The 11,020-nt window shown below is 38.7% G+C and overlaps 1 protein-coding gene and 1 pseudogene across 1 annotated transcript in view; both read right to left on the bottom strand.

The window, feature by feature from the left end:
• Positions 1 to 6,351: 6,351 nt before the first annotated feature.
• Positions 6,352 to 11,020, bottom strand: part of LOC107681140 (glutamate receptor 4-like) — a 105,082-nt gene continuing 100,413 nt past the window's right edge. Inside the window, exon 15 of the mRNA XM_016477315.1 lies at positions 6,352 to 6,522. Coding sequence (XP_016332801.1) covers positions 6,378 to 6,522 — 145 coding nt within the window. The 3' untranslated portion in view covers positions 6,352 to 6,377. The remainder of the gene's footprint in view (positions 6,523 to 11,020) is intronic.
• Positions 9,935 to 10,496, bottom strand: LOC107681139 (glutamate receptor 3 pseudogene; annotated as a pseudogene).

Genomic DNA, 11,020 nt, shown 5'->3' with positions numbered 1-11,020 from the left:
TATATATATATATATATATATATATATAATATTAATAGGCCTGTGTGTGTATCCCTTATTCTGTCCCTTATTTTTCTATGAAAAACCACAATTGTCCCGTATTTTCCTTTTCTGAAGTTGGCAACCCTAATTGCCAGTGATTATGCAAACTTACAAAGGAAAAGTGCCTCATATCTGAGACTTCAATGCATGTGTGGTGACAAAAGTGCACACAAGGTGTTCAGTCTTGTCATAAACACAGGTTATGGTTTAGACAGGACTGTTATCTGCCCACTCATAACAGTCATGCCTAACACAACATGACAGCCAATCTGACATCAGACACACTCTGTCACATGCAAGTTCCTGTTTCCCCAACATGTGCACTATTGTGGAGCGGTCAGTGACAGCGTTTAGCACAATGTCCAAACATTTCATGACAGGGATGTCGAGAGGCATTAAGAACCCTTTTAGCATGATAACAAATAATAAGAAGAGCTCAAAGCGAAACGGGGCATTAGCATCAACCAATAGCCTACATAATTCACAGAACACATCAGTTCATAGACTTATTGAAGGATTTTGCATTAGTATTAGGCCTACTTTATTATGATTGTTTTAAAATGGCTTCACTTCAAGTATACTGTATTTTCCACCTGTGTCCTGCAATAGGGTGTCTGGAATGACTTAATAACATGCTACTTCTAGATGCATTGTAGTATACACTGCAGTATATAGCCTACTTTATGTGAAGTATGCAGTAACTATGTTAGCATTTGGCTTCATACTTTCTTATCAATGACTAGTTTGGAAGGAAATTATTCTTATTGCAGACAATGCAAGCTATTCTGCATACTATTTGTTAAAGATAATGGAAGCAGTATGCTTTAGATTTGACAATACTGGTTTATAAATGCAAAATAATTTCTTATTTACAAAATGATTCTCATTTACTTAATACCTCAGAAATAATACAATTATGTCAGTATGTCTTTTTAAACATAGCATATGTGTGTTTGGAATGATAGCCTGTAGGCTACTATTAAAGTACGCCTACCGTGATTTGCAGTCTATACTGTTTATTTGCAGTATGCAGTAACTGCATTAGGATTCCATTTTGATTCAACAATCCTCTGTTTCCATTGGCTATGTTTGGAATTCAATACTACTTCACTGTTTAATGCATACACTGTATACTGCATACTAGTTGCTAAACATTATAACTGAAGCATTATGCATTGCATTTGCCAATATTGGCTTTAAAATGTAAAATAAACAGAATGATAAAAGTATGTCAGTTTGCTCTTCTGATCATATTCAATGTGTATGGAATATCATACTACACTACCCCCTACTAAGTATGCACTGAAGTACACTTTATGTGCAAAATAATTTCTTATTTACAAAATGATTCTCATTTACTTAATACCTCAGAAATAATACAATTATGTCAGTATGTCTTTTTAAACATAGCATATGTGTGTTTGGAATGATAGCCTGTAGGCTACTATTAAAGTACGCCTACCGTGATTTGCAGTCTATACTGTTTATTTGCAGTATGCAGTAACTGCATTAGGATTCCATTTTGATTCAACAATCCTCTGTTTCCATTGGCTATGTTTGGAATTCAATACTACTTCACTGTTTAATGCATACACTGTATACTGCATACTAGTTGCTAAACATTATAACTGAAGCATTATGCATTGCATTTACCAATATTGGCTTTAAAATGTAAAATAAACAGAATGATAAAAGTATGTCAGTTTGCTCTTCTGATCATATCCAATGTGTATGGAATATCATACTACACTACCCCCTACTAAGTATGCACTGAAGTATACTTTATGTGTAGTATGCAGTAGACAAAGTTGGCATTCCATTTTGTTATAATGCCCGTCTGGTTTCATTGGCATTTGTAATGGAATAGGCTACTACTTCGCCATTTAATGTGTGAATTTTGTTAGTGTACAAAACGTTGCGTCAGATAACTGTGTATCAAATTAACTGGTTTTATTCAAGTCAAATTATTACTGAATCAACACGGTTACACCATCAAATTAAAAAGAGTCGACAGGCAGAAGTAGATAGTGAACGTAACAACTTCACATTAATTTTCACTGATTGCGCCATAGTGACCGACGCGCGCACAAACCAGGAACGTGCTGCAGGAACGTTAACGCAGCACGTATTAATAGAGGCCGATTTGGATGTCTGCATGCTCCATTTTTAGGTGAGGCTCCTCACAGCTTCATCCTATTTGACCTTGAGGGTTGATAATAGTTCCTCGTGGTTTATAAGGCCAGCACTAATTCCGAGTATGGGTCACCATACTTGGCCACATGTCACGTCACTTTCACTTTTTTATATATCACTAGAGATCGCTAGGAGAATTTTTCCTAATATAAAGACCTAATAGGCTATATATTTAAAATAATAAATTAGTCATGTTACGATTCTGAAGCTAAAACCTAAAGATAAATAGACATGAAATGTGTGTTCTACACTGTGAGCTCGCTAGATAAGATACAGAGGTACACATTTTGAGATGGTCCTGGATGCCATAGCCTACTCCTCAAGGTCATTATTAGCGTGACTGTCTGTGTTCTAACATATGTACCAACATCTGTTATAGGAGGGCATTTAGGTTTCCTGCAATATTTATTTGTATTCCCATCATGCACTGCTTTGCCCTTTCTGCAAGGATTCTTGTAAGGGGAAAAAATTTGACTATTTACTGTAGGCTAATGTTAGTGCTTTGTGGTCTTTTTCAGTGACCCCCTACAGCATGGCCATTTTTTACCATCTGCTCTTCAAAGACAAGTGTACTTCAGACGCTTGAATGGTTGAATACTATTCTCAAATAAAAACTGAAAAATAAAATATACAAATAAAAAATGAATAAGAAGAAATTTGTTTGTTTGTGAATGACATTTCTAAGTAATGAATAAATTCTGTCCCTGAAAAATAATTATCTTTTTGGTCATACATCAGCATGACTACATGCATTGAGTTTTTAATGAATGCTTTCTGCATGGATATTGATGCAGACTGCCTATAGTGCCTTTCTATCCTCTCTAAGGAACGATTACTGTTATTAAGTACTTTGGTCTTACAAAAAAAGTTATTTTCTCCCTGTCAGAATGTGTCTCTCTATCTCAGTGTCAGTGGATCAAACTTTCTTGACCCTAGATCCTGTGTGCATCATATATACATACAGTGCCAACAACTGTGTGCTATATTGTCTAGTTTATATATTATACACACACTTTCTCTATATACTGAGGAGGGTAAAATAGTCATTTTTACTTGGCAGAGACAGCACAATTATATTTACACACAAAAAAAATCAATAATGATATATAGGTGAGAAAGTACACGAATACAGCATGATTTTACACGTTGTTGTGTGTGCAAGTACATGTTGCATTATCAGCAAACAGCTAAAAGTCTGTGGATTATAATATATACTGTGGGGGGGGGGGGTTTAAACAATGGAAGCAAATGGTTACCAACATTCTTCAAAAGAAAAAAAAAAAAACTGGACATGAGGTTTTGGGTTTAAGTTCTGATTTTTGTAATTCAAATAACACTAACCAAATAAAGACACAGAGGAGCAATTTCATATCCATTAATATTTTACTAAAAAATGATCAAAATAAATATTTACAATTTTAACATATTAACCTAGTAAGGACACCACTTTCATCACAGCATTAGAAACCATGGGGAAAAAACCTAATGCCACTCTCCAAACACACTGATCTTCAATATGCATCAGGATCATTGTGTGCGCGTGTGTGTTTTTGAGACAGAATGAGAGAAGGCAGAGAGGATAGAGAGCAAAAAATACAATGAGAGACAAACATATTGTGTGCTTGAGTAAAAGTGCGTGTGTATTTAACAAGACGAGGGGTCGTCGGAACAGGAGGGACCATAAATTGCACTTTCCGATCAAATGCAAGTTAAACAGAACTGGGCAGAGTAAGACTGATCAGTATGGTGTCCTGAAGCTTTGAAATTGTCCACGTACTGTACTTTTGTCCAGATGTCCATTGCTACAGTTTTCTGGAGAACATGCTGAAGGCCTGAATGAGGTTACACAGTGTTTTTCATTAAAAAAAGGCCAAAGCTGGACTCTGACCATGGCTCTCACGATACAAACAGTGTCTTCAGAGGCGGTCGGTGTTCTGAACACTTTTTCTATTCTATTTCTATACACGTTTGCGCAGTTAAGTTAGATTTGTTTCTCATCCGATTGGATTTCATTATATCATTCATAAAGACGTCTGCTCTAAAATGAATGGACAAACATTTAAATACTTCTCAATATTCTCACTTTTTTTTCAGTAGTCACATAAATCAAAAATAAAATACGCTTCTGTGGAAAAAATAAAACAGTCTAGAGGGTACCATGGTCTACGACTGCACAGTGATTATGCAGGGCATGGCTTGGGAAAGAGCAGTGGCTGAGATGCACTGAGGGTGTGTGCCACATTCCCGAGAATCATGGGCGCATAGGTCCAGTGACTGATAACTGATAACATGCCCATGTTATTAAATCCATAGAAGTTCCTGTACATCTACATATATCAAATCTTTTCCATGTGTGTTTTTTTTTAATCGTTGTCTAATCATTATTGCGATGAATCCAGGGAGAATGGGAGTCAGCAGCATGTACTTAAAAAGCCAGAGCATCATTATTTGAATGAATGCACATTATCAGCAAGCACATACAAAACACCAGATTATGACACAGTTCAGCAATGAAGCGTCTTAAATGCATCTGGCACAGTCCTTCGGAGCCAAAGATTACTTGAAATTCACAACTAGGGGTTTTTTAAGACTATGCCTAGGGTGAAATGATCATCTCAAGCTTGGTTTGACTATTCCTCTTTAGGTTACCGCACTGGCGTGTGATTACAAACGTGTGCAGTCCAGGTATCTCGATCTTCAGCATGCGCAAAGACTTCTATCAGGCATCGATGCTTTGACAGCATCTTAAAGGGTGACAGTTAGTAAGTAATTACAGGAGATGCTTTCTCTCAAATGGTTCGCTAGCTCCACACTGCGTCAAGGTTTTAACTTCTCACCGTGTTCTAGCTTATCTCCACATGTGGCGTGTTTCTCGCTTCACAAAAGTCGGGCTTGCTTGGGTTGTCATGCAAAGAGAAATCAATGGTATGCTCGGTTAATTAATAAATTTAGGATACCTTCAAAAGCCCAGTCACTTCCATTCCTCTCAGGTACTAGGTATGTTACTAAAAACAGAGATGCAACTAAGAAGACATTTAGTGTGGAGAAGCAGGGCATGCTGGAACTATCCTGCTTGGTGCACATCTGAAATCTCCCTACAGATGAGCATGCGCTAGATACTGGTGACTTTCTGCCTCACTGAGCATTAGACAACAGTGATGGTCCCAGACTTGTGGAGACTGACCTTACTTCCCGAGTCCTTGGGTCCACACTCGCCCTTATCGTACCACCATTTGTTTTTCAGCTTGTCTAAGACGCCTGATTCACTCAGTTTCAAAACGGCAAGGTTTACGGGGGTTCTTCAACCGCGCAGAGGAATGTAACACAAATAACATAAATAACATCATAGGACATGTTATTTTATGTTATTCACTCATAACAGCTGACACAGCAGTTGCACTGGCAAAGTGACTGAGCCGAGGGTCCCGTTGTGATACATATCTCTGTGCTCTATTTAAGGGAACAATGTTTTAGGGCCTGGCACTGGAGCCACAGACATATGAACGGGACCTTGCTCCATCGCTTTGGGTAACGGGCGCATACTGCCACGGCCTGCTTCTCTACCAATGCTGGAGGCAATTACTGTTAAACCACAATTATTGGCATATACCATAGGCACCAACCTTTTCATATCCCTCTAACCAAGGTCATTACAGTTATGAATTTTTAGTTTCAATTTAATTTCATTTATATTACAACTCTAATCCATTTTAGTTGTTACATTTATGCTTTTGGCAGATGCTTTTATGCAAACGTTGCTGGAATGCATGACAGATATGTTGTGATAGAAGTTGTCTGTTGTACGTGGCACGTATTTGATTCTCTCAAATTACTTCACATCAGCAACTGCATGCAATGCAAGAAGTAGGTATTGACCCTCAAATTTATTAACATATTTACTGACATATTGCTCGAGACTTACTGATATGAACTTTATTTGGAGTACTACTTGTGCACAATTCACATTTCTTAATATTAAGCCTAAAATGTGTTTTAATGTAGCTATTGATGAGGACTGTATGCCTTTGAATACTATCTTCAAATGCAAGATATTTAAAGTGTACCTAAAGTATACGTGCAATAGGTCCACAATCAAATATACTTCAGCATCCGGCAGATGCTCCCGTTACAGAGGAAACTGTTTACCCGCGTTGGTTGACATAGTGGCTAACCTTCTCACCACCTCCTCCGCTGCCACACTCTCCTTTGTCGTACCACCACTTGTTTTTCAATTTGTCCAACAGGCCTTGTTCATTCAGTTTTAAAACTGCCAGGTTAACTGCACTTCTTGAAACGATAAAACATAGTTTGTCAGTAGCAGCAGTTTGTCATAGTTGAGCAGAATCCAATCAGGTTAAATTAAGAAAGAAAGGGGTGGAAATTTCTATAGATTAGTTGCCCGTTCCCACCCCACTTCCCCTTAGAAAACACTAAAACACCGAACCACAGAGGACAAACCTCTCTTTTCCTGTTTTCATGTTAATTTACACCAGCCTTATTTGTCTACCCATACTACACACCTCCAGATGGGGGAATGGAAAAATCAATACCTGCTCTCCGCTTTAAACCCCCTCTCCAACCCAAGCTACCCTTATTTCCCATCATCACTCGACCGCTTTACTATGCACTCAATATTGCTGAGATGCACAGAGGGACCTCACGATATTGAATGCCTGTTTCTTTCCCTATATGCTGCTTACAGACGGTTTAAATGAGCACTGAGGGTTTAAGTCTCTGAAAGTGCTGAATGAGTTTGATCCTATTCCCCAGACCCCTGCATTCCCACCTCTGGCTCAGCCACAAGAGAGCTCGCAACACAATTCTGCTCCGAAACACCAGACAGTATCTTTCCCTGCAGTTCTCATCAATGCTTATCATTCTGTAGATAATGTTCTATAAATATAAGCATATCATATAAATTACTGTTATTTTACGTACTTGCTATGACACAAACAATGGGGTCCAAAAGTCTAAAAGACTACTATGACTACTATGAATAATGCTTCTATTTTTGAAATTTTCACTGTAAATCAGCATGGTCTTTGTAAAATATTGAATTAAAGGGGTCCTATTATGCTTTTTCACTTTTTGAATTTTAGTCCGTGTGTAGTGCGTATGTTTGGGCATAAAAAAGATCTACAGAGTTACAAATCTCAAAGTCCACTCCAAAGGGAGATATTTCGTTTTAAAAAAATCCCTTTTCAAGAACTACAACGAATGGCTTGTTTGGACTACAGCATTGTTTTCCGGGTTTTTGTGATGTCACAAAGCGGCTCATTAGAATATCATTAAAATAATTCCCACCTATGGAAATTCGAATGGTTGGGGGCTGGGGAGGGGCGAGGTCGTGTTTAGAACAGCTTGGTTGCATGCATCAGACAAGACGACGACGAAGAAGAAGTGCTTCATGTTTTGTAATACGTAAAGTAATTCATAAATAACTATTAAAATTGACAGCAATGCATATTTACAGTACCTTTTGTATTTCTGAATTAAATAACAAATAATGTTTGCTAACGGTTGCCTGTTACAGTACATAAAATTTCACTTACCACATAAACAGAGTAAGTAGGAGAGATGACTGTGGACGATGGCAAATGATGTGTAGATTCTGAGCACCACTGATAAAACATCTAATCTTGTAAAATGTGTGGTAAGTACTGCTGCTCCATAGTATAAACAGAGTATGTGCGATCGCGAATCTCGAAAGTGAAAGTGAAACTAAAAAGCGATCGTGCACTCAAAAGCAGTTTCAATGCCAGGCATAATAGCGGCTCCCCGATGCCCGCAATTTATATAGTTCTACAGTATAATTACCCAATGATATAACTGCGAGAGAAAGTATTGAAATATATATTTTCCTCCCATCTCGTGTTTATTCCGTTTAGGGGTTCGGGTTCCGTATACACGTCATTTTCTTTCCGAAAACGGTATTGGGATGTGGTGGATTGGGAGGGGGGGGATCACGATGCCGGCTCAACATCGTGATGTCTTACAGCCTTCGGCGATGGACGATGCCATCGTCTATCGGCCCAACCCTAGTCACCACTCTAAAATGTCTTGCAATATCCGTGCGTGCAAAGGTTCTGCGCGATCCTCTTGTTCAATATTCTCGGGGTCTGAAACCAGCTCAAATTGATATGGCAATATTGACGCCATCCTTAACTATACCGGAGCAGATGGAACTTGCTGCTTTGGCAAGGGGCGGGGCAGTACTGAAACACAGTCTAAGCTGTTCGCCAATCACAATGCACTGGGACAGCTAACCAATCACAACACATTTAGTTTTTCGGAAGGTGGGCCTTCATCAAACCCGGAACATATCGAGCCATTTGTGCCAGGCTGGGGAGAAAGGTATTGTAATAATGTAAATTATGTGGAAAAATAATGCGATTTTCGAACCACCAAGCATGAAAGCATGTTCTAGTAGGCCTACACCCCCAAAACAAAATCAAGACTTTGTAAAAGAGCATAATAGGACCCCTTTAAAACATAAACATTCAAGTCTTATGTCTTAGTACATGCACATGCAGGGCTGTCCTTAGGGGGGTGCAACTGGTGCGGTCGCACCGGGCTCCGCGGCGAACGGACCGAGGGGGAAATATAAATAAATAAATATAAATAAATGTGAGCTAGATTTTAAAATATTTACAAAATTTATAAATTTAGTCAAATTAATTTAAATAAATGAATAAAGACATAAATAAATATTTAATAACAATACTTTTCAAAATCATAATAAATTATGTTCAATTACAATCAATCAATCAATAGATGTGAACTAGAATTTATAATATTTTTACAAAATAAATGTAGTATAATTAATTTAAATGAATAAATTTATACATTTAAATTTAGTAATTATAATAATAATGCATTTGTTTTTATTATAAACCTCCTAAAATGTTATATTTTCAAAGATAGATAGATAGATAGATAGATAAATAGATAGATAGATAAAATAAGTAATAATTTCAAAATCGTAAAAGTTTATACTTCAATAATTTACATTTATTACTTTTGGACTCCACTGTAAATGTCTAATCTTACAAATCTATGATCTAGTTAAGGGTCAAAATGTACATGATGGGAATCATTCAAGAGAGGTTTATCCTGAATGCAGTTTATCCTGAATGCAACATTAATAAACACACAGCCCACAGGAACAAAGAACGGGACAGGGAAAGAATGTAGTGAGAAACATCTGAGCTGAGGAGGGGAAGAGAAAGAAGAGCATTAAGGGCAGTGTGCTGCAGATCTGAAGCCGAGTGAATCTCCTGCGCTGGTCTGACATCACGACAGCAGGAGAAAAGCCGTTACGCCATTGGACGCTCTTCTCCCCGGTATCATGAGAAGGGTCAGACAGACCGCGGTAACTCCGCAACAAAATGGCTGATCCCGGGAGCTACCGTCATCTGTAACTGACTCTTCTCAACCTTTCTTACCACGCTTCATGGTACTTGTAGTGCGTTTAAATGTGCGTACCTCTCAGTATCAGACCAGGCAGAATATTCACAGGCTTGTCCATTCGTTCAAATTCATGTTCATTGTTAAACATCCAGACATTTCATCTAAAAAATTCAGTGTCATTAACATGCATGCATCAGTTTGAAATGACCTGCTTCAGGCTTCATTAAAAAACAAACAAACAAAACGAGAGAAAGAAAACATAGCACTACGTATACAAGACCTTTAACTGCCCACAAGAACACATGAGAAAAGCAAAAAGAAAGAAGAGAAAACTAGAAATAGGCACGCCAGGGAAGGTGGAATACCATAACAACATGTGACATATTGTTATACTACTCCACCCACCTTAACTGTGAGCCCTTAGGCGTCGCCACCCCGTAGCCTTTGGAGTCCAGGTTTCCTCCCACTTTCATGGTGTCGCAGGGTTTGCGCTGCTCCGTGTACTCGTTCATTGTGGACTCCAGCAGGAAGGCGTACTTCCCTTTGGATTTTCTCACTCGTGCCACTCCCTCTGCCGTGGTCTTAGTGAACACCGTGGGCTCGGCAGACTTCATGTAGCTCCACATTTTCTCATAAACGGCGATCTTTGACCTCTGGAAGTAGGGGTAGAGGTGTAGAATGGCAGTGAAGTGTGCAGAGCAAGTGTGGAGGGTGCAGATTATTTGTTTTTCGCTGAATTATTAGTTATTACAGTTACAGTTATTACAGATATGACAGTTTAGAGGTTCTCAGCCTTGGGGTTGAGACCATAGACTGTATAAAAGATGGACGACGCATCTCCACTTCCTTCCACAATAGAAAAGTGAAGCCAAAACATTCTCAGTATGGCCGCTGTCATCTTGCGAAAATGACGTCATTTGGAGTCTGCGCAGTAGTGATCGTGAGGTGGAACCGCGGAATCAAAGTCTCGTCCAAACTCCCGCAGACCCAAACGCAAGCTCACAATCATGACACCACACCCCATTTTTACAGTATAGCATCAAATAATTAATTAACAGCAAACTTATTAGAAAAATGAACACTTGAACATACATCAGCATGCTAAGAACTACCTAAAATGACAGAAAATGTATTTGGAAAAAATGTATTTGACGTGTAATTTGATTTTTTAGTTTGTCTCACATCCCATTAGATTACATGGAGATGGTGGGGTTTATGACCTATACTGCATCCAGTCACCTGGGGGCGATCGAAACATTCTGGCTTCACTTTTCAAGACTTGTGCAGCGCACTTGAGTGGGCCCCGTGGCAAACGGACTGAGGGGGCCTAGCCCCCAGCCCCAGAATGCGATCACGAACGGACCGAGGGGGGGCT

Source organism: Sinocyclocheilus anshuiensis, unplaced genomic scaffold, assembly GCF_001515605.1.
Source record: "Sinocyclocheilus anshuiensis isolate Anshui unplaced genomic scaffold, SAMN03320099.WGS_v1.1 scaffold412, whole genome shotgun sequence".
In the NCBI taxonomy this organism is placed as follows: Eukaryota; Metazoa; Chordata; class Actinopteri; order Cypriniformes; family Cyprinidae; genus Sinocyclocheilus; species Sinocyclocheilus anshuiensis.
The sequence above is the reverse complement of the archived record's forward strand: the minus strand, read 5'-3'. Positions and strand labels throughout refer to the sequence as shown.